The following is a 25,183-nucleotide window of genomic DNA, read 5'->3' as shown; positions in this document are numbered from 1 at the left end:
CAGATTGAAAAATACAGTTTAATTTTTAAACAATCTAATTTGAACCAAAATACTATTTCTAACTTTCATTCTTTCAGTTCTGGTAAGAGAAATAGACTGAATCCAGATTTAGATTATAGCACAGATTGATTTTAAACTCAGAACAATTTTTATTAGAATGCAACTTTTTATTTTCCTTTCAAGGGAACAACAGAGCCATAGCATTAGCAAAGAATGAATTATCTTTGAAGTTTCATGTATTTGAACCAGATGTGGCTCATACTGATGATGGTCCCTTGTGACAAGCTCAGTCCTTCTGCATAATTTTCAGTTCAAGCTAAAATTACTAATTATTGAAAAGTCATATTAATGTATTGAATTGTTTTCATAATAATACAGCAAGGAAAATATTTGTGGAATATATGGAGTGTCAGTTGTGCACCATGTAATAATGAACATTTAGAAAGAGTCAACATTGAAATACCTAAATTTCAGGGACTAGCTCCATATATGACATATTACAAGGAAGCTGGGTCAGATTTATTTTAAATAGTCATAAACAATTCCAAATATTTATTAAAACATATCAATTCAATAGAAAGCCTGGAATTGTAATAATGTTCCTAATTCATTTTTATTATCCTGAATATCACCTTCCCCCATCCCCCCACTGAAAAAAGGCAAATTGTAACAAAATGGAAAAAAACATTTAGGATGATAAGGCAGCAAACAACCTAAATTTTCTCCTCTCCAACAGGATCTTAGGGCTTTCTTATTTTACATAAGACAACACTGGGGTGGAAAACACAGAACACTTTTTTGTACACATTTAACATTTTTTACTTTATCCAAGTAGAAATGACCGCTTGTTTTGGTCATCATCTTTTAGCACGCCAGCACTCCAAACTGCTCACCAGTGTCTCTCTCCCTCTTCTTTTCGGACAGAACTTGGTGATAAATGGACTTTGGCACATATCTCACTAGGAATCATATTTTGCGTATGTACACTTATTCCAGTTATTTGATAAAGTATTTCGAAGTTATCTGAATAATAAATCCTAATAATTAAGTTCATTTGCAAGTAACCACCAGTTAATTTTGGAGGAAAAATTCTACTTTCATAACTTCACTGTTAAATTCTATAAGCATATTCTTTTATTTGGAGGTAATTATAGAATTCTGCTCTCAGAATTACACATTTAAATTGTTTAAATAGATAACCACATAAATTCTCATTTATACCAAGTAGCTGGTTCATTTTTATACCTTTGTCTCAAGGGAAGAAAGCAACCAGTTTTGAATTCACAGAAAAATAAACATAACAGTTGAAGAAAATGTTGCCTTTTAAAATTTCACTTATTTTCCATGAAGTTCTCTATGCTTCCCATCCATGATAAATCAAGATTATGTAACAGAAACATTTAAATTAGGTTTAAATTCCAAAACCAAGTTTTAATTTAAACCCTTTCTCCAAGAGAACTGATTTTCCTGATTTCTTCCCCTTCTCTCAAATCTAAGCAAAACATCTGAGATAATTAAATTTCAAAACCAAGGTTTGATCAAGGTTACTTTTATGTACCTTTCTCACTTGGGAACCTCAATTCTACCTCAGCATTTTCCAGTGGAAGTACTTATCACCAGACGGTTAGGCCACATGTCTCCTGACTAGGAGCTTAAAATCTTGTATTTATTAAATGTGCACAATATTCGGGTGTAATCGGCATTTTAAAAAATTCAGTAATGCCCATTACAAATAACTTATCTGGACAGACTCAAAAATAACTAGTTAACTTTAAAATAAAAAGGACCACCTGTTTAATAATGTATTTATAGCTTGATAAGAATGAACCAGTGTAACCTGGGAGAGTCTAGAAATTCTTGAGTTACTTATAACAACATGGTGATAGGTTTTTCAAGGTACTTTCTAAACTCAGCAAGCCACTGGGCTCCAACTGCTCCATCCACAACCCGATGATCACAACTGAGTGTAACAGACATCATGCTGGCCACATCAAATCTAGGAAAAGAAAAACAATATTAGGAATTCTGAAAACCATCACTAGATTTTAGCTAGTAACCAGCCCAAATGCCGGCTCCTACCTTATAATCCCAACCAGGTAACATTATTTTCCACCTACTCTTCATTGGCTATACACTCTAGCTCAAATTAATAGTTTGAAGAAACAGACCAAATAGCTATCTGGAGCACATAGGTCAGCAAACAAGAGCCCAGAGGCCAAATCCAGCCAAAAGCAGGTTTACTGGAATACACTTACATATTGCCTCCTTTTATACTACAATGCAGAGTATTTGCGATAGAAACCATATGACACAGAAGGCCTAAAATATTTACTAACTGGCTCTTAAAGAAAAAGTGTGCTGACCCCTGACCTAGAATAAATAAAGTTTACCACTTCAAATAGGACCCACTACATTCAGTACAATAAGAAGAGTTGCTGAACAACTTCTGTGCTGACAACTGAGCCTACCTGAAGCTCCAATATGCCAATAGTTATAAAACTGAGCATATTGTAATGAAAGTAAATTTGCAACTCCGTCTCCATCTTGGCACTTACCCTTTTTCATTATCTGCTGGAACCAGTCGGTCCTCTGAAGCACCAATTGCCAAAATACATGCTTGAGGTGGGTTAATAATAGCAGAGAAGTTCTTAATTCCAAACATTCCTAAATTTGAGATTGTAAAAGTGCCACCCTAGAGGAAAAAAAGATTAAAAACACATCATGGTAATTGCTTGTCAACATAAATCAGAACTAACAACAAGTGTTTTGTGAAAAGACTTTAAGATAATCTTTTACTTTAAGAAAGGCCTCTCAACTACCATTAAAAAAAAGAAAGAAAGAAAGAAAAGGAAAATGGTAAGTATACGAGGTGACGTTAATCAGCCTGTCGTCATCTCGTCAGTGTATACATATATGAAAGCACCAAGTTGTACACCTGAAACACAAACAATTCCTATTTCCTGATTATACATCAATAAAGCTGAAAAGAAAAAAAGAAAGACCTGAATGGAACACACTTTACTGAAAACACACAACCAGAACAACACGAACAAAGTCACCTGTGTGGCTTTTGCACACTACTTGGAAGGCATCATACTTTCAGCTTTTGACAGGATACTCGATTTTTATTTTCAGGACCTTGTGTCAGTGAGAACTCAAGGCAGAATCAAAGGGTGGAAAATGCAATTAAAGCATAATGCTGACCTTACAAAAACATAATTCATTAAAATAACACAATAATATTCAGAAGGTATATAAGTAGTACCTTACCTGGAACTCATGTGGCTGTAGTTTACCCTCTCGGGCTTTGGTTGCTAAAGAAACAACATCGTTAGCAATAGTTTCCAGTCCTTTTATATGTGCGTTAAATACAATGGGTGTGATGAGTCCCGCAGGAGTACTGACTGCAACGCTGATATCAACAACATGGTTTCTATTAAGAAAGAAAAAAAGAAAACTCTCAATACTCATCAGCCATGTTTATTAAGAGTTTGAGTCATATTAATAAGCAAGATTACTGATATTTACTTCAGTCTGTGCTACTTTTCAGCCAGAGAGAGATCCTTCCTGGTTTTTACATTTTCTCTGCCCTCTCCTTGACTTGCACTTTTTAAAAATGAATGAGAAATGCGTCAGTAGGTTGGTTTCACATGTACTCTCTACCACCCCACATCTGCTCTGACTACTACATGGATGGGTGTAGGTGGGGACAAAAAGGCCCAGCATTCAGTGAAGTGGACTGGCTGGAGCTGAGTCTGTAAGCAGAGCTTGAGCAGGTGAAAGGAAGAGTGGAGGGAAAGGGCCACACTGTGGGAGAAACCTGTTTAGGGTACAGGGTGGTGGTGTCTCAAAACATAAAGGTAGGATTCCTAATCTTTTCTACACACGGGCACCTTTATATTTGGGTCCCTTCTCAGAATGTATTTTTTTAACACAGGAAGTAAAATATTCAAATTGCAAAAACAAACTCCCCAGAAACAAACAAAAGAAATCCCCCAAAGCTATACTGAAATTCAGTTATCAAACTAGTTAAAAAACAAAACTGTGATACATGCACTTCTGTATTAACTCAATACTAAGATCTTGCAGCAGGTCTAATAAAGGCCCTACTTTTGAAGTGATGATAAGCAAACAGCATTTTATTAAGACATCTGCAACAACGACGGTATGATATGAAAATAACTCGATTTTTGTTACCAGCACAAGTACTGTTAATACCTCCTTGATTTGCTCTCTACATTTATCATAGGAGGAAACGCTAAATCTTAGTTAGAAGTTAGTAGAAAAGAATTTTTTCCAAGTTCCCAACCTCCTGAATTGTATCACAGTCTCCTTGAGGTCTGTGTAAGGGCCCCTACTAATGTGTTCTGCAATCAAGGAAAGTTAACAAATGTTGGCAAGGATGTGGAGAAAGGGCACCCTTGCACACTGCTGGTGGAAATGTAAACTGCTACAGCTACTATGGAAGACAGTAGGGAGGTTCCTCAAAAAACTAAAAATAGAACTACCACATGATCCAACAATTCCACTTGTGGGTGTATGTCAGGAAAAACCAAACACACTAACTCGAAGAGATACATGCACCCCAAAGTTCACAGCAGCACTATTTACAACAGCCAAGGCATGGAAGCAATCCAAGTACCCATCAACATACAACTGGATAAAGATGTAGTGTGTGTGTGTGTGTGTGTGTGTGTCTGTGTGTGCAGACACACACAAACACACACACACAGGAATATTACTCAGCCATAAAAAGAATGAAATTCTGCCATCTGCAGCAACGTGAACAGACCTTGAGAATACAACACTTAGTGAAGTAAGTCAAGACAAGGACAAATACTGTATGATTATCATTTATATGTGGAATCTAAGATATGACACAAATAGATGTACATGCAAACAGAAGCAGATTCACAGATAAAGAAAACAAACTAGCGGTTACCAAAGGGTAGAGGGAAGGGAGCAGTGACGGGTGTGGGATTAAAAGATTCAAACTACCATGTATAAAACGGATAAGCAACAAAGATATATTGTATAGCACAGTGAATTATAACCATTATTTGATAATAACTTATAATGAGTATAATCTGCAAAAATACTGATCATTATGCTGAAACTAACATAATATTGTAAAAATCAACTATACTTCAATTAAAAAAGAAAAGAAAAAGTAAAAATTTCACATGAAGGAAGAAATCCAGCTCTTTCCAGGCAAACTTTAGAAACTTATGGGTACCAAATCCCTCAATGTGCCTAAGCTGGCAAAAGGCAGCAGGCTTCTGTCACTTGCAAACACAGGGACCTACCGTAATAATACAGTGTGTGACACTTATCAGCTACTACAGCTGGGCTCTGGGCCAAGGACACAGAAAATACTGCTTTCTTAATTACAATTATCCTGTTATCACAATATTAGCCTATAATCTTCCTCCTAAGAGAGTAAAGATGATATTTCCTATCTTGTTCACCACTAAATCCAGAAAACAGCGTATGTTCAATAAATATTTGTTGAATAGCTGAATGAACAAATGAATGAAAGGGCATTTGGTAAAGATTAATAAATAATTCATAGAACTTGCCCTTCAACCTCCATCCCTTCATCTAAGTAGTGTCCCCTTCAGATATTCTTAAAAGGTTAAACATAAATTTGCCCTATGACCCAGCAATTCCACTCCAAGAAATCCACAAGAAATGAGAACATGTCAACACAGAGAATGTACGCAAATGTTCATTAACAGTGCTCTGTAAGATATGTCTATGTCTTAATCCCAGAATCCATCCATGTGACCTTATTTAGTAAAAAGGTATAATTAGGATCTTGAGATGAGGTCATCCTGGATTATCCAGGTACGCCCTAAATCCAGTGTCCTATAAGAGACAGAAGAGAAGACTTGGACACACAGAAGGTCATGTGAAGTTGGACTGATGCAGCCACAAGCCCAGAACGCCTGGAGCCCCCAGAACTGGAGAAAGCCAGTGAAGAGTCTATCTTAGAGCCGGGGCGGGGGGAGGAGCGCAGCCCTGCTGACACCTGAATTTCACACTTCTGACCTTCAGAACTATGAGAGAATGAACTTTTGTTTTACGCCACCAATTCTATGGTAACTTATAATGGCAGCCCTAGGATAATACAGTTTCTAAGGACTAGTAAGACCCTCAGATGTTCTCCAAGCGTGGGGGGGACCAAGGGAAAATCAGAATCAGCAGATTACTGATGTGTTTGACAAGACTGAAAACGGCTTAGAGTTCTCTTGGGGATTTCAGGAAGAATTCATGATGAGTGCTTACAAAATTGGCCCCTTCTTAGGCAATCATTAACATAAGGTTAGTATTCACGGTATACTGCTTTCTTAGTTATAAATAATGTTTCATAGTGATAAAAATATTAACACTGAATACTGATTTGTCCAATTTGTCCAAACTGCTATAATCAACTTGGTAAGATAATGAGCTGTGTGTGTGTGTGTGTGTGTGTGTGTGTGTGTGTGTGTGTGTGTTTACAGAGAGTACAAGAAAGCTAAATCTTAACCTTCTTTAATAGGAAGTCAGTTGATAAAGTAAAAATTTATAAAAGGCAACAGGAAAATGTTATTTAGAAATATGAAGGTAAATACTAGAAGAAATAATAGTTTAGAAGTTGTGTTTGCCTCTGGGAGTGGACCTCAGCTCAAAGGTTGAGGAGGTCACTGTAAAGTCAGGGAGCAATATTCTAATGTATATACTATTATTCTAATAAAAATTAAATTAATATAAAAGAGTCTGCACAGTAGAAAAAGGCCAGGCTTAGGAGTCAGAATCCTGGTTCCCATCACAGTTCTGCTACTTACTAACATATTAACTCAGGGAGTTACTCAATTTACTGAACCTCAATTTCTTCATCTAGAAAATGGGAGTAAAAGCACCCAACTCATAAGGATTAAATGAGATAACACGTGAAAGACACTAAGAGCACCACGGCAGTCACACACCTTTATAATATCAACAAATACTGTTTTTTGGTTCTGTCTTCAATTTTGCCCCCCTAAAGTTCAGCAAAACTGATTGGTGAACAAAACCATTTCAATCCTGCTTTGTGAATTAAGTCATTATCAACTTAATGATACATATCTGTACACTTATCTCCCTTTCCTAAACGTATACAAAGAATCTGTTGTCTTTACTGAATAAATTTAGCATTATCTCATAAATAGTTTTATGTTGGTTTCAAACTGTTTTGCTGTGGAAGTCATCTCCCTCTCTATACTGTTTCTCCTTACTCCCCACACTCCTGATGATACATTAGATAACACAAGAAACCTGCTGATGGATATGTATACACTTTCCCAGCAGTGTTATACTTACTGTCTTATAACGGTGTCCAGCCATGAAGAATTTGCCTCAGGAACTTTTAAACATGCCAGAGCCGAAGCTTTTATAATGAAGTCATTGACAGAAATTTTGCTTCTCCCTTCTAACATCTGCAAAGACAAGAAACCATTGTAGTTTCTTAAATTCTCTTCTCAAAGACTAAAACTATATATATAATCTTGAGAAGATAGGAGGGGGTGGATATACAAATGTCCCGAGGTGGAAAGGATGAAAAGAACCCAGAAGTTGGTTTTTCCTTCTTTTTTAATGTAGCCCATTATAGCTGTGAGTTTCTGGCTAAGAACTGTTTTAGTTGCATCTCGTAAGTTATGGTATGTCTTCATTTTCATTTATTTCAACCAAACCAAAAGTTGGTCCTGGGAAAACATGAACAAAATGACAAATGTTTAGCTAGACAAAGAAAAAGAAGACTCAAATTTCTAAAATCAGAAATGAAGAAAAAAAAAATCAAGTATCAAGTAGGGGGCATTACTATCTACCTTACAGAAATAAAAAGGATTATAGGTAACACCATCAACAATCAAACACCAACAAACTAGGTAACCCAGATGAAATGGACAAACTCATGGAAAGACACAAACTACCGAAACTGAATAAAAAGGAAATAGAACTTCTGAAAAGATCTATAACTAGTAAGAAGACTGAACTGGTAATTTAAAACTCCCCACATAGAAAAACCTAGACCCAGATGGCTTCACTGGTGAATTCTAGCAAATTTAAAGAAGAATAGTAATTCTTCACAAACTCTTCCCAAAAAACAGAAGAGGAGGGAACACTTTCCCATTCATTCTATGAGGCTGGTATTAGCCTAATAACCAAAATCAGATGAAAATACCACAATAAAAAAGGGAAGAAAATACTATGGACCAATATCTCTTATGAATACATGATATGAAAATCCTCAAAAAAAAAAATTCTAGCAAACCAAACCTAGCTATATATGAAAAGGGGTATTCACCATGACCCAATATTATTAGGGCCAGGAATGCAAAGCTGGTTTCACACATGAAAATCAATTAATGTAATAATGTCCTAATAGAACGCAGAACAAAAACACATGGACCACCTCAAAACACAGAGAAAAATCTTCTGACAAAATTAAACACACTTTCATGATAAAAACACTGAACAAACTGGGAACAGAAGGGAACTTCCTCAACCTGATGATAAAATCGATCTATGACAACTCCACAATCATCGTCATACTTCAGTAGTGAAAGACTTACTTTCCCCTGAGATCAAGAACAAGACAAGGATGTCCACGCCTGCCACTTCTACTCAACATTGTACGAGATGTGCTACCCAGAGAAACTAGGCAAGAAAAGGAAATAAAAAGCATCCAGACTGGAAGGCAAAAGCAAAACTCTCTCCCTTTGCAGATGACATGAAGTGTATAAGGAAAATCCAAATCCTAAGGAACACACTAAAAAAGGTTGCAGGACAAATGATCACTACACAAAATCAACAGTTTCTATGCAACAGCAATGAACAATCTGGAAATGAAATCTACAAGAAGTAAACTGGGATAATGAAAATGTTCTAAAATTTGTGATGATGGTTGCACAACTCTGAATACACTAAAAACCACTAAATTGTAAACTTTAAATGGCTGAATGGTATGGAATGTGAATTACATCTGAATAAAGCTGTTTAAAAGAACTGAATAAAATAATACATTGAACATACATTTTCTATGCCTAATTTCCAAATAAATTTACTGAAAACAGCTTTACTATTTTGACAGTAACAGTATGCTATCATCTTTAACCCCTGTAGCCAGTTGCAAAGTTTTGATGTTGTTTCACGGCTTGCTTGCTTCCTTCATGCATCTAACATTTGAGGGTCTATTCTATCTAGGCATATATATGTTATATCTATTATATCTAGACATATAACTCTAAAGTCCTGGATATTAAGCAGTTTAAAAAAAGGGTAAAAATTCTATTCTCGGGGAGCGTATATTCTAAAGAGGATGAGTAGATTATAAAAGAGTGAAGCGCAGTATGCTAGGTGGTGTTAAGTGCTGAGGAGAAAAATAAAACAGGGAAAATGAACCAAAGGGAGAACTGATCACTCACCCCGCGCCTCTTCCCTTAATTTCAGAATAAGGGGGAAAATCAGGGGAGGTGATATTGAGTCAAATCCTTAAGGAGGTGAAGGAGGAAGCCAAGTGGATACTAGAGGAAGAGTGTGCCATGTGGAGGGAACAGCAGGTGCAAAGGGCCTAAAGCAGGAGTACACAGCTGGAGTGCAGAGTAGGAGCAAGGCAACCGCGTGTCCGAGCAGAGTGAGCAAGTGGGGAAGTCGGACAGGAGACTAGAGGTTACAGGTAACCTGTGTGAGGCCCTCTGTGCCACCCGAAGGAGCCTGGCTTTTACTTACTCACTTCCTTGCAATTATCTTTCATAGCCCCCTCTCCTGCCCCATTCAGAGGGCAGCCCTCTCGTCCAGGCCTCTGGCACCATCACTTCACGCTTACATGACAAGCATGACTAGTCTCTGACATGAAGTGTGCTGGTATCTACTGTATCTGTATCTTTCTTAAAATACTGCTATCATGTCACTGGTTTCCTAATGTCTAATTCAAGTCCAACTTCTTGTGCTTGTAAATCAAGGTCTTTCCTAAGCCAACAACTAACTGTGTATTCCTTCTAGAAAAGGTAACCTATCTCCCACATATACTTACTTCCTTTTCTTAAAGCACTTCACCTTTACGTCATCAGAATGAACTTTCTTCAACTTCTTTGCCAATTTAAACCCTTCCTATTCTCCACAGCCCAACCAAGTTTCCCCTACACCATTGTGAATTCTCCAACTACTTGCCCTAGGCTTCCCCTTCTCTGAACTCCTGTTAACACTTAACCTATACAATGTAATGCAGCAGACAAGGGGCATTACCATAAAGAAGCTGACCTACACATGAGTATTTTTACTTTCATAAAATTGCCTCCTCTTTTTCACATGCATTTATCTCCTCAATTAGGTTGTAAATTCATGGAGAAGGACTATGCCTTAGGCTGTGTTCTCAAAAGTGCTTTATGCTAAACACTAAGTAGGTGTTTGGTACTTAACTATAAACACAAAGTAAACAAACTGTTTCTTACCTACCAAGAGACTCAAGAAGTCCCCCAGAATCATAGAGATTCTGCTAGGCTAAAATGGGTCCGTGGTAAAGTCAACTTTAAGGATAAGCGTTAATCAAGAGTTAGAAAACAAAACTTCTCCAGGATACTCTCTGCAAGTTAAAATTAAGATGACACTCATTTTCCATCATCAACTGGCATTTTGTAACAAAAAAATACAGGCAAAAATGTTAAGTATTTAGTGAGGGAAAACAAACTTTTTAGAATTTATAGAGTTGGAATTTCCAAACCTTTTACCTTATTAAGTTCTTTCCGTAACAACAAAACTTCTCCCATATTTACATCGATAGAAAGGTAATAATGAGGTATGGTTTGCTTAGACTGCATTAACCGCTGTGCAATAACCTGAAATCAGAGAGTCAAAAATCAGTTATCTTGAGTTGAGTTGAGACCTCATCTAATTCAGGGCTCTGTTTGCCTTCTACCCTGCTCGCCGGTAATGCTCGCCTCAAGCAGCATTAGAAGTGGAAGATGGAGGGCTGCACCAACCTAGACCCTTCCGCAGTATTTGATCAGAACACACTGTTTGTGTACCCCAAGAATTCAGCTGGCCAAACCAAACACCTCTTAAACTAAAGATTTAAGATTCCCAATTTTTTAGTTTCTTGTTAGTGTTTCAAACTACAGATGCAACTGAACAATTGAGTAAAGATGCCCCAGCAGCTTTGGTTCTAGAGCGGAGCTAAGACTCTTACTCGGCGAATGTTGCTGATTGGGACATCCGTAAAGACACCTGCAGGAACTGGTGCCACTCCTGGCCCCGGGGGAGGCACGGCAGCTGCTGGAGCCTAGAAGGAGGTAAAAAAGCTCTTAGTAACTGTGGCTTAGTCTTAGCAGAAGCAACTGGGAACAAATGCTTGTGACTCTTTTACAGATGGCAAAGTAGAAATCAAAAGGCTTATATAAAAATTGCTATTTGTATCCCAAGGGAGCAAAAGGGACTCAGATTTGGGCCGTGCTTGTTTAAGAACTTTATTTTTAATTTCCACACTTAGAATTCTGTAATCATTTTTTAAGTGTCATTTTTCTTTGAGCCAGAGTATAATTCAATGACTATTTATGTTAAAATAATTTTGTTTTTGCAAAAATATCTTCAAGAAAAGCAATCAAAGCATTCTTAAATTGAAAGGATTAAGACAGAAATATAAACAAGGTAATTCATTTTCCTGAACAGTGTTAAGAAAAAACACTGACAAATCTTTCATTTTAAAGCAAACATCTAAATAAATCATTTTCCTTACTTATATAACTGGTTATCTTAGCACCTTTATTGATCAAAACAGAGTTGGCTATGTGGATTTGATCCCTCTGTGGACCAATTAACCACATAAAACTCAAATCGCAGTCAACCAACTTGCAGGCATGCTTTTAAAAATAGGGCTTGAATGAGGAGATAATGTGTTAAGAAAAATTTAGTATCATATTAAAAAAAAAAACAAAAAAACCCCAATTTGGAATGCATTGGAATGTTTTTGTGTATGAATGACAGCACATTCATATCTGTATATTGCTAGCCAGTGAATTAGACAAAAGAAAACACAGTTCTGATTAAGCTATTTCATTCATATATAAAGTATGCAAAGGTCTAACAGACTGGACAAAGCACTTGAAGGGACAAATTCCAACCAAAAAAAAAGAGAGAGAGAGAGAAAAGCCAAATATAACTCACAGGAGCAGCTTTCGCAGGCACAAAGGAGTCGATGTCCTTTTTGATGATTCTGCCTTCTGGTCCTGTCCCTGGAAGAGACACATAAACACCACGTGTGAGGTGTACTGCTGGCTCCCAAGGAGGTCAGCACTGTGATCCTCAAGTGCAAGTTCTTGAAGGCTCTATACCAAAGACCTCCGAAGGGGCCACTGCCTTAACCCTGTCCCTTCAAGTTTTCCCTAAAAATACTACCTTTTGTCAATTACTAATTTTAATTCACACCAAGTGCTCTTGCTTGATCTGTTAGTGGTTCTTAACTACAACAATTCTTATTTTATTTTAAGCATGTCTCTTTAAGAGTTTTATCTAATTAAGCTGTACTTTATTTTTTCATCTTCTTTAAATTGGGAAATACCAGCATCAGAATAATTCTGAGTACAATTTTTAGCTCCAAAAGGAAGTCTAGCTGCCTCCTTCTGGTTAGCTCCAAAAAACCCTTTCTGAACCCTGAAATAGATCTCATTTAGGGTCCTAGATTCATTTGATCATAAAGAATTCCCTTTGTTACAGAGTCCACAGATACAGTAACAACTGTTTCGGACAAATCAGGCAAGTCAATTTTTTCACCCTGAAATAGCATAAATAACTCTCAGATGCAATGATCTCTTCTTTAGATCCATTCATTCCTTCTGTGGTCTCCATCATTTGCAGCTTTTCATAGTAGCCAAGGCTCTCAACTGGCCTGTGTTAAGAGACTGTGAAGGAAATAGGTGCCATGTTACCCACAAGAAAAGATCTTCAAAGATCCCTCAACAGGTTTAATTTTGTTTCATTCAATTTCCTTCTTCCTTCCATCCACAACCTTTCACGTTTAACTTCAGACCTCGGTAGAAACTCCTGAACCCTAATTCTAAGGAGATTTAGAATTTAGTTTTTAAAATAACTCTTACATTGGCCCACTTCTAGGGAAAAAAAAAAGGGTCAAATTGATTCCTCTTGCCCCAAGGCAGACTCCTAAAAGGATTCTCGTTGTGTGCGGTTCATCCCAACTCCTTTCCTTCATTATGGAAACTGAGTTGGCTAGGACTGTTTATCTAGAACAGAAGCAGCAGTACCCCTGTTAGATTCCGCTCCTTTATAAAAGACAGAAACCATAACCTCCCCATACAGCCAAGGCTGATCCGGACTCTGCGGCCCCTGAAGGGGAGGAAATTGCAGTACCACCCGCCTTCTACTAAGCTTCAGCCACCTGTAAGAACTTGCTGACTATTAGTAGTTGAAATCTTTTCAATTCTTTTGCCTATCTCCTGAAGAAGGCAAAACAGGCCATCAAAAAGCAATACAGTATGGAGGGAAGAACACTAGACTGGGAGAGAAAAATACAGGGTTGTCGTCAAACATAAACTAGACAGATGACTACAGGCACTTAATCCTATCTGGTCTCCAATCTCATCTGAAGGATAGAGATTATCAGCCACTGCTCACAGGAATGTTGTGAGGATAAAATGGAATAGTGATAGGAAAGTGCTTGGCATCAAAGAAATATAAACCATAATATGGGTAGCACAGAGACAAATCAAACTCTGGACACCAGGCTTTAGGCTTTCAAAGCAGTTTCTTCCCAAATGAATACATTTTAGTCAAATTTGCTAAGCAGCCTGTCCCTGGGGGAAGGCAGGAGTGGGGACTGGAGACTGAGTCCAACAACCAATAGCCAATGATACAATCAACCATGCCTATAAAAATAATAATCAACCCCTATAAAAACAAATCTTGAACAAGATCTGGAGAGCTTCTGGGCTGGTGGACACATTAATGCACTTGAGGGAGCAGTGCTCCCACAGAGAGCATGGAAGCCCTCCACCACGCCACCACAACCCCCTACCTGGTTCTATGCATCTCTTTTACGTGACCGTTCCTGAGTTGTATCCTTTATAATAAACTGGCAATAGTAAGCAGAGTGCTTTCCTGAGTTCTGTGTGTCTGACTCATTCTAATCACCTGCTGAATCCAAGGAAGAGGTTGTGGGAACTCCTGGTCTACAGCCAGTGGGTCAGAAGATGGGTGGCCCCAAGGACTTGCAACTGGCATCCAAAGGGGCAGACTTGTGGGACTGAGCCCTCAGACCTGTGGGTCTGATGCTAACTGTGGACAGTCAGTGTTGGAATAGGACTGAATTGTTGGATATCCAGGTGGTATCAGAGAATTGACCGTTGGTATGGGAAAAGAACCTACGTTTAGTGTCAGAAGTGATGTCAGAAAACATCAATCACTGGTCCTCTCAGCTCACTTATTTTAGACCACCCCTCCCGCTACTGCAACATTTCTTTGACTTCATCAAGACCTCCATTGACTCCTCTGCTCTCATCATCCGCCGTCAGCCTCTGGTCTTCACTTCCTCCTTGCTCAGCTTCCACTCGATGGGTCACTGTTGGAATCACTTCCTAGTCACACTCTACAACATTTGCCTTCTCAATGCCAGCACCAGAGTAGCTTATTACTGCTGGAGGGAAAAGTACACACCTGGCTGACTGACTGTACTATAAATTCAAAGGCACAAACCTAAAACAGACACACAAAACTACCCAGAACTTCAATTATGTTTCCCTTGACTTCACTTTCCCAATCTCTGAGAACACTATTTCGCACTCTCTAACCAAGCTCCTCCCACACTCCTTCCCCGGCAGACCCCTCACTTTACACTTCACCGATCAAACAGCAGAACCAGAGAAGTGCTCTCTTCTTCCACCACCAAACCTGAAAACCCACCCCATATTCTCCTCCCTCCTATAAAAATTGACAGAATGTCCTAATTCCTTCCCCAAACCAATCCCATCCCCTCTTACATTCTCAAAAGCTTTGTTCCTTGCCAAATTATGCTGCCCTCTCTCCCTTTCTTCATCATCAATTTATCCCTTTCTATTAGGCCACTGGTTCTCAACTAGGGCAATTTTGCCCCCAAGGGGGCATTTGACAATGTTTAAAAATAGTGTCACAAATGCTACTACCAGGTAGCAGGTGGAAGCCAAGGATGTTGTTAAACATGCTACAGTGCACAGGACGACCCCCACCCACCACCACCACCAACAAAGAATCATCTGGTCAAAAATGCCAACAGTGCCACAGCTGAGAAATTCCACACCAAACCCACTCTACTATCACTCATTTCCAAAAGCCCTCCCTTGAGCCCGTATCCTCCCCTAAAAGCTATATATTTCTATTTCTATGCCTTCCTTCACAGCGGAGCTCCTTGAATAAGCTGCCCACAATGCTATCTCCAGCTACTCATCCACTTTTCACTTTGCAACCCTTCCAGACTGGCCTCCACTGTACATTTCTTCTGAGATTACTGCTGTCAAGTTTCCATATCCAATTCCTGACTACGTTCTGTTGATTCTGTATCAGAAATGCATACTGAAGCTGCCCATTTCTTCCCATTTCTACTCTCACCACCCGAGTCTAAGCCACCATCATCAGCTCCAGCAACAGCATCTCAACAGGTGCCTTGGCTCTCATTTAATCCATTTGCAAAGAGCTGCCAAAATGATCTTTTAAAAATAGAAATCATCTTATGTCACTTCTTTGTTTTAACCTTCAATGGCTTCCTACAAATTCAAATTCTATCATAACCTGTCAAGTCTGTTATGTTCTCAGTGCTGAGTTTCCTTCTAACCTCATCTCCTATCACTGGACCCTCTGCTCACTATGCTCCAGTAACACTGGCCTCCTCTAGGTCCCTCAAACACACCAAGCTCTTTCCCACTTCAGACTGGTCTTTGCCTCAAATGCTTTTCCTCCGGTTCTTCACAAGAGCTGACTCCTTATCTTTCAGGTCAGATCAAATGTCACTTCATCAGAAAGATCTTTCCCAACCACCCCGTCCAAAAGCAGTCATGGCTGCTCATACACTTCCCCTGTCACTCACTAGTGTATCACTTGGTTTACTTTCTTCTTAGCACTCAAATCACCTTATTCAGTGAGTTATTATTATCATCACAGCCAATACCTATATATGCTTTCTATATGCAGGCACTGTTTGTTTATTTTTTTAAATATTTATTTATTATTTAATTATTTTATTTTGGTGGTGGGGGGGGTAATTAGGTTTGTTTATTTTTAGTGGTGGTACTGGGAATTGAATCCAGGCCCTCATGCATGCTAAAAGCACAGTGCTCTATCACTTGAGCTATACCCTCCCCACCAGGCAATGTTTATTAACTTATTTAATCCTCACAAGCTTATAGTGTTATTTTTGTATACAAATGAAGAAACCGAGACACACCTAGTGACAGCAGAGCTGGGTCTGAACCCAAGCATTCCAGCTCCAGAGCACATACTCTTAACTACCATGCTATACTCTCCAGCCATTTAATTCTTTATTGTTGGTATTATAAACATCTGAAACTGGAATCTTGTCTGGCTTATGAACAAGTGTTAGATACACAGACAATGCTCAATGAATATTTGCTTAAATAAATGAATCACCTAACTCTGCATGATAAGAATATTGGGATTTTTCCACTTAAATCTGTCGTAAGGTGGCCAGTATTGCCAAATATCTAATAAATGGTCCTTCTTTACCAGTCCAAATTCTTCAGATACAGTTATTAATCCAGTCCCTTCTCCCCTTGGGAGTGTATTCCAACTTAATCTGCTATCCCTCATTCTAATCATACAAACATACCTTACATTAAATTTTAGCTTTAATTTTAGTTTAAAACATTTAAATGCCAGTCAATAATAATAATATGGACAAAATTAACAGGAACTGAGTACTTACTATATTCTAGATACTGTTCTAAGTACGTCACTTATTTTAATGTAAACTATTATCTCAGTTTTAAGAATGGAAAAACAAATGGATTAAGTAATTCATCTAAAGACATTACACAGAAAACGATACAAACAGGGTTAAACTGTGGATGGTCTAATTCAAGATCCCATGCTCTTATCACTAAGCTACACTTTGTTTTGGGGAAGAAAAAGATGAGTAAGACATTCTCCTTTGCCCACAAGGAGAGTTAGCTCAGTTTTATATAGAAGTTATTATTTTAAGTCATTTCAAATCATCTCAACGTCATGTTGTGTTTTGCGTATTGCTACATTCAGTCAGCCCAGCACCAACAGGTTTCTTATTACATAACCAGGTCCTATAACCCAACTCTGCTGTACAAACACACCGTACTTTCATCAACAATTAAGCAGTTCCCGTTAACAGAAAACGACAAAAGCTATCTCAACTATATAGGTAGATCCTAGACAGACTACAGAAAGCACAGTAAGTCCTCCTACTCTGTGGTGACACCAAAGGAGGTACTTCCCTCCCTCATCCTTACCCCCACTATTCCAGACAAGACGACCATAACACAGTTGTACTTGCTGGTCTTAAGGAGGAAGCTCAACTAAGTTTTAGCTTTACAACCCCATTCCACAGAGACAGGCTTACCCTTTACTTGTGTAAGGTCAATTCCTTTCTCTGCTGCCAACTTCTTTGCAAGAGGACTGACGAACAACCGTCCCTTGGGTCCAGCAGGAGCAGCTGGGCGGGGGGCTGCGGGTGTAGGGGCTGCAGGCTGGAGAGCTGGAGGAACAGGGGCTGCCTTTTGAAAAAAGTTACCAATTGTTAATTCACCACTGCAAGGGTTGATGTGAAAAACTAAGAGTTATCTTTAATTAAGATGTCAAACCTACTTTAATTAAATAACTTTCATGTCTTCTCCAAGGGTCATGATGCACACTTTTTCCTGCCTAACAAGTACAGCAATACGAATAGTAGCATTATTTTATGTCAAAGAAAGAACAAAGTCAAAGTTATCTTACTCCATGATAACATGGAGAGGCATGGAATTTAATTCTGGTGACCAGTATAGCCTTTTTTTACCTTAATCTCTTGCTTCTTTATTCTCATTCTCTTATGTCACCAACATGGTTTTTGTTTTTACTTAACCTAATTTTCCAAATAATAAATTATGCTGGAAGGTTCCATGTTGAAAATACATTAAAAAAATACACCAACGCTACCACTTGCCAGCTCCCCGTAAATGTATGGCAGCCAGAAATCAAGTTTTCGCTGACAGAAACGTGTCCCTAGTCTAATTAAATTCACATGATATTACACCTGCGGAAGTATCATTACAGTGTTATCAATACTTGGAATTCATACAAGTTCATGTTACAGGTATATGGTACACAGCGTATAATGACAGACTAAACTATGCAAAAAAGCCATGGTTCCCAAATGTATTACAAATATAAGCTTGACCTACTATAATACGTGAATTCTAAGGGGACTGATGACATAAATTCTACAGAAAACGGGTGACGAAGCATCACCTTCCACATGCATGTCTACACCTAAAGCAGGAAAAGAACATGTCGCCTGCGCTTTGTTCCTGGCAGGACTCAAGACAGCAGGAGAAAAAAAAAGCTACAAGAGTCCAGCTATTGACCAGCAGGTGGGTGGTGCAGTGCCACAGACCCTGCAGGTCTCCACAAATGGTACCCATCTCCTTCCTTCTTCACAGAATCTTCGAGCTGGAAGAAACCTGGAGTATCATCTGGTTTAATCCCTTAACTTAGAGGTAAGATAACTGTTTCCTCAATTCCAGATGCATACGTACCGGGGGCGGGGTAGGTGGCGGTGCTGGTGGCTTTAAATCAGTGACTTCAGTTGGCCGATAGTCAGCAAATGCTGGTATATCTGCCTCTTTTTCTACAATGATGCAGAGCGGGGCTCCTAGAGGGACATCTCTCGTGCCTTCAGGGACCAGGATTTTTGCCAGGTAACCTTCTTCCTGTACCTCAAAACCTTAAATATAAAGAAAAAACCTTACGGAACTTAAAGGACTCTATTATCCTATCAAACTCAAGCATAGTTTTAAGTAAGAGGTTCTTCTCCTTCAAACTCCCTGTATAACCTTTCGCAAGCCATTTAACCTGTGTCTCAGCTTCCTTCCCTACAAAATGGGAATAATAGTACCTACTTTTCAAGTACTTAGAAACAGTACCTGGTACAAAGTAAATACTAAGTATCTGTTACACAAAACTACAAGAGATTACAGACAGCAGTTAGTTCTGAACATTCTCTTAAAACAAATCTCCAAGGGCAGCCCCTATGCAGACCCAAGAGTCCAAGATGCCATCATCTGTACTGCTAAAGATCAGGGCCATGTGGTTGTTAAATTAGAGGAGCTACTAAAGCTTGCCAGCAACGTGGGATTATACCCCAAAAGCATCTTCAGAGCTTTCCAAAGAGCTTACCCTTGGTGTTACACCAAATATTTCAATGTGGAGAAACACAGCATTACTAGAGTTGCTATGGTGTTGACAGCTTTATTCAGCTGCCACTTTTCTTACAGACCTCAAGGGCTGCAACAGCAAAGCTAAAAGAAGCCATCACAGAAGACGCCCCTTGCCTTCCAGACCCTGGCTCTCTGGTGCTGTGCTTCTTCCTACTGAAAACATCCTTGGTGACCCTTCCATTTCCTAGCCGAGAATTAATATCCAATGAAAGACATGTATAAAAAGAAAAGACTCCAAGGCCGCCATAGAGTTTAAAGAGTTTGACCAAGGCGACACTTCTCTAGTGACTGCAGTCTCCAGGATACCACTCTCACTGGTTTTCATGTTAAAATGCAAAGCAGATCTATTCTTGCCAGGAGTGTTTGTTTATTTCTCTCTTTTTAACAAACAGAACCCTTTCTTCTAATAAAATCTCATGGGAGGAAGCACCATATGCAAAAAGATCAAAAGGAGCTGCCCTGGTGGAAGCAGAGAAAGGGGCAAGGCACAGCAGAGTCCTGCTCCTTAAGCTTTCCTTTGCCCAAACATGCCCAAGGAATCATAGGGTTTGAAGAACACAACCCGAAAACAATCACTGCAGAGGACGCCCAGAATCTCCCAGTGCATCTCTGAGGGCTGAACAGGAAAGAAATATACGCATCTACAAATATCTACATATAGTATCAAACATGACTGTCTGTGTAGGTTTTCTTCTGAGCATAAAAACAGAGACAGACTAGGAAATGTGATGTATCTGGACAGGTACATAGATGTTCCATCACTCATTCTCAAACTATGAAAAGAATCTAAACCTTGCTTTCAGTTTTCCCTCAAAATCATCTTTAATTCTTTGGTATTTCCCTGCCTGAGACATTGTTTTCTCCTATTTCTTCTTTTCCTCCCTTGCCCAATTTGCCAATGTCAGTTCTGATACAGCTTCTCAGTAATATGATACAGCTAAGAAGCCAACTCTGGCCTAAAAATAATCTCTAAGCTGACACATCCTTGACTCAGTGAGAGTGCAGTATAGAACTGACAAGTCCGACAAGTCACATTTTTGCTATGAAATACCCTGTTCTGGGAAGTGAATACCAAGAATTAATTTTTCATGTTATCACTCACTCTTGATAGGATAGGACGGCAATCCTCTTCCCTCATTGGAAAACTCAGTGCCTCAACCATTAAGAGCTGAAGAAATCTCACCTATAGTGGCCTTGTCAGTCTCTATCTCTGCCAATAAGTCTCCTTCATTTAGCTTCTCTCCCACTTTTTTTTCCCATCTCTGAACTGTACCCATGGTCATAGTGGGAGAGAGGGCAGGAAGAAGCACCTGTAAAAAGAAACACATATTTTTGCTTAATACTAGGAAGCCTTGAACACAATCAGGCAAACAGTTTTATGGAATAACAGTGACTATGACAATCCAAATTCCCATTTCCCTGATGCCCCCACAACAGCAAAAGCTCAGTACCTCAATAGTGTCCCGACAGGTAAATCTTTCAAATCTCAAGATTTATGGTATCAGCAATACTCTGACCCACCCTCTAAATACTTTTCCACCCTCCAAAGTTAAAAATGATGGGCAGATGTAAAAGATTTCTTTCTAGACAGTTAAAATTAATTCCTCAATAAGTATTTAAACTCGGAGCATCTTTTCATCTTTTTAACTTAGGATAAGCTAGAATTTTTCATTTTCACAGAATGACCTTAGTCCAGACTTTTCCATTAAAATTTTGCTGTGCTCTGTATTAGCAACTATCTTTTCACTTAGAAGAAACTGCATTTCTCCCAGACTTCCCAGATAACTTTCCAAGATAAAAAAATACTAAGAACTGTTCTTACAATAGTCACTTCCACCCTAGCAAAATCTAAACATCAGATTGGCTGATCTAAATTAAAAGCTGCCTTCCCATTTACATGGCTTGTATTTCCACTGAATTTCTATCCGTACTCAGTTATGGGTTTTGTCTGCTATCTTCTTAGTGTTTTGTATCTAACAACAGAATTATGCTGACAAAAATCACTTCAACTGGTGATGTCTAAGGAAAGTGAAAAAAACAGTAAAACAAAACTTAAACTCTAACTAGAAAAATTTTTAAATGTTTTCCTTGGTCCGAATGTGTCATCTTCATCTACTTAAAAATTAGTGGATCCACGTGGGGAAGGTATAGCTCAGTGGCAAAGTGGGTGCTTAGTAGGCATGAGGTCCTGGGTTCAATCCCCAGTACCTCCATTAAATAAATAAATAAACAAACCTAATTACCCCACAAAAATAAAAAGTTTTAAAAACTTAAAAAAAAAAAACTATAAAAAAAAATTAGTGGATCCAATAACCTCTATACAGTATCTTAAAGGATAATTAAGACAGAATCCTAACACTTGGAAACAAAGCCATAGACATATAATACAGAGAAATGAACTAAGCCTTATTAGTGAGATAGTATTTGCTAACAGGATGAAATAAATGTGTGAACTGACCACCAGGCAAAACTTTCATCATGAGTGATTGTTAATAACAGACCACAGAGTAGAACATGATATCCAAAAAAGAAAAAGATCCCTGTACAAAAATTTGTACAAATAAACTAAGTGAAGGAAAAGTTCTAGTCTTAATCCTTTAGAAAAAGGACAGCTGGTTTTTAATCCATTTCCAATGTCTGAAACACACAAATATACACAGGATAATCCTTATATCTAATAAACTAATTTAGTTTTGTAGAAAATGATTTTGTTACTAGAGTCAATAATGACTATATTTACTGCCTTCAGCTTTGTTGCAATGCTATTATACATGTATTCTCTACACTTATTCTTCATTGTTAGTTTAGTCATTTTTTAATACTACTAGACTACTTCACTTACTCTTAGAAAACAGAATACTAAAGGTCAAGGGAAAACACCAACTGGGGACTTTCATTTGGTAGACAGCACCTGAAGCCAACTAAAAACTCTATTTACACGGGGAGTAGATATTAAGTACAAATCATCCTCAAAACTTAACATAACGTTCTTGAACAAGAAATGCCAAGCATTATCCTGTCTGCTACACTGAGGCTGAGAAAGGTTAAAAGAACTGTCCAAGTTCACACACCTGGAAATAACAGCTAAGAATAAAAGTTGTCAATTTTCATGTTTAAATCTCTACTTTCTTTCAAATGACAAAAACTAGCCATCATTAATGCCGGTTTCCAGGATGTGAAAGCCATCTATGAAAAATAATAAATACGTAACAAGTTTTCTAGAGCAAACACCCAGGGGCTGAGCCTCACCTGCATGTGAGGGGGATATGAGCTACCAGGAGCCTGAGCAGAAGGTGTAGGTGGTGGAGGAGCGGCAGCAGGGGTTGGTGCTGGGGCTGCTTGTGGGGTAGGCACTGCCGAAGCATCCAATGTATAATTTTTAAAGGCCTCAATATCTTCAGGCCTAAGGACAAGAACGAATGCGTAAGTATAAGGGGGTTAATAGAGCAGATTTAATAGTCTTAGAAACTTTAACTAATTTCTCGATTCTGGGTTAAAATATTCCACACTAAGCACCTAAATTCCACAAATTACCATGCTACTACTCACTTCTCAACTGTGATACAGATGATTGCTCCAACTGGAACATCTCTAGTACCTTCAGCAACCAGTATCTTTGCCATGTAACACTCCTCCAGGCTCTCAAATCCAACAGTAGCTTTATCAGTTTCAACCTTTTAACACAAAAGCAGGAGCTTAGGGCTGTGCTGCCAGCATGAAGTTTATAAGCATGAGTCTAAAATCATACGGTTCAACAGTCATGTGAAAACAAGAATTCTATCACAGGTTTGAAAACAGGAATTACTAAAAAAAATCTCAGCTTAAAATCAGTTTGGCTAACTGCTGACAACTTAGCTGACCAATATTCTCTAATATCAAGTTGTAAGAAACATCTAAGTTTCTTAAGCAAAAGGAGTAACTACTCACTCAGAAAGTTAATGCTCAGTCAGTTAGCTAAACCAGTTCCTTCTACTTCATTTTCATATTTTAAAACAACTCACCTCTGCAATTAGTTCACCCTCATTGATTTTTTCCCCTTCCTTTTTTTCCCAGCGGGCTATGGTGCCTGCCTGCATTGTGGGGGAAAGAGAGGGCAATGGAACCTGGGGGAGAAAAAGGAGAAACACTTAAATTTAAAAAGAGCTACCTAATTCTCAGTCTGGTTTAATGTTTCGTCCAATTCAATTTAATTTAACATAGAGTTTATGAGTCCCAACACACACTGGGCACTGGGGATGTTAAGGGAATTCCTGTCACCAGCTCTTCAGTGACAGGCTTCCTGCTCCACAGTCCTATGGGTCTAACAGAGCACGTACTCAGCAGGCATTCCACATAAAACCTCAGAGTTGGAGCTCTTCTTTCAATGGAACAGATCAGGAAGGGGAAGCTTGAAGCTCTTCTTTCAATGGAATAGACCAGGGGAGGAAAGCTCAAGAGCTACATATAGAAAAGCTGGGTACTGGAGAAGGGAAAAGGACATACAGTATATGGGGAAGAGGGTGGGGGATCACTCCGGCCTCAAGAAGGATCCCAAGCCAACAAGTCGGCCTGAAGGACAACGGGGTCCCGCGAAGGACAGGTCTGGGGCTCACCTTCTGATGGGGGGGGAGACTATACCAGCGGCGGCCAGGCGATCCCCAAAACTGCAGCAGGACGCGATTCCGCGATGTGGCCCACGAGCCGGGGCTCCAACCGCAGAGTGCCCGGACCCTGCCATACCTGGTGGTCGCGCTGTTGCAACGAGCCGGAGCCAAGCCAGCCCGCGGGGTCACGCACGGAGCTCCGGGCTCCTCCCGCAAGGCCGTCCACGGAGTTCCGAATCCTGCCCTTGGGGCCGCATTCCGGGCCCGTCGCGCACAGACGCGCCACATAGCGCCGCGGACCCCACACCCCAAGAACCAACGCCGTCTCCGGAGTGACCTCTCCGAGAGCAGCGCGGCGTTGCCGTCAGCCACGCCGCGCAGCCGCACATTGTCGTAAAACGGGCTCCAAAGAGTCACCCCACCCCCTCCGCGGACCAGAAATGCGTGGAACGTAAGGTCCTCCCGGTGGCTGTGGGGGAGAGGGTTCCCAGAGCGAGTTGGGACGGCCACTTTGAAGCCACGACAGGCAGGGACGTTCCAGCAGAGCCTCCGCAAGCGGATTTTGGGAGAATCAGACGTGGAGGGGAGTGGAAGGTGGTGGGGGGTCGTGGTGGCGGCATCTCAGGGGAGGACGGGACTTGAGCGCTGTGAAGGGCGCGGCCGAAAGGGAGGGGCGGGAAAAGGCGGCGATGGCGGGCCTCATAGAGGCCGAGTGCGCTGAGGTGGGCTGAGGGGTTGGCTAGGTTTTGAGGAAAAGCTGGGAAGGAAGCCGAGAACCAACTGGGTGCCGAGAGCCTTAGGCCGAGGGGTGGGGTCTAGGCGCTGCTGCGGAGACGGGAGGGAGGGCCTCCCCAAGCGCGTCCGTGCTCTGCTGATGCGCACTTAGCCTCTGCAGACCCAGGGGCTACCAGCTTTGGGGCCTTGCCCCGGGCAGGTTGTGTTGGGTTACAGTTTTAATTTCAGGTTTGTAGCCCAACGGAAAAGCGAGCCGAACAGGTTTTCCAGCCAAGAGTGAAAGGTGTGAAGGGCAGACAAGTGGAAGATACAATCCCACATTCAGGAGTACGGTAGCAGAATTAGCGTATTCTCTGTATGAAGAAAAAGGTTTACGAAACAGATTTGCGTTTCTGATTTGCCATA

General features: G+C 39.8%; 1 protein-coding gene across 2 annotated transcripts; it reads right to left on the bottom strand.

Moving 5' to 3' along the window:
- Positions 1-24,419, bottom strand: DLAT (dihydrolipoamide S-acetyltransferase). Of its 2 annotated transcripts, none has more exons than XM_010968911.3 (14): positions 24,053-24,419; positions 23,462-23,563; positions 23,010-23,134; positions 22,710-22,863; positions 20,644-20,770; positions 18,780-18,967; positions 17,606-17,759; positions 12,181-12,248; positions 11,207-11,299; positions 10,749-10,856; positions 7,342-7,457; positions 3,271-3,433; positions 2,556-2,692; positions 1-1,996 (listed from the first exon to the last, which is right to left on the bottom strand). In XM_010968911.3, exons 1-14 carry the CDS (start codon positions 24,329-24,331, stop codon positions 1,867-1,869), a joined length of 1,944 nt encoding a protein of 647 aa, XP_010967213.2. In that variant the 5' UTR covers positions 24,332-24,419; the 3' UTR covers positions 1-1,866. The 2 variants fall into 2 exon arrangements, with proteins under 2 accessions (XP_010967213.2, XP_010967214.2); XM_010968912.3 differs by having other exon boundaries at positions 24,180-24,399.
- Positions 24,420-25,183: the final 764 nt, after the last annotated feature.

Source organism: Camelus bactrianus, chromosome 33 (assembly GCF_048773025.1).
Source record: "Camelus bactrianus isolate YW-2024 breed Bactrian camel chromosome 33, ASM4877302v1, whole genome shotgun sequence".
Classification (NCBI taxonomy): Eukaryota; Metazoa; Chordata; class Mammalia; order Artiodactyla; family Camelidae; genus Camelus; species Camelus bactrianus.
Note: the sequence above shows the minus strand (reverse complement) of the source record. Positions and strands in the feature narration are given on the sequence as shown.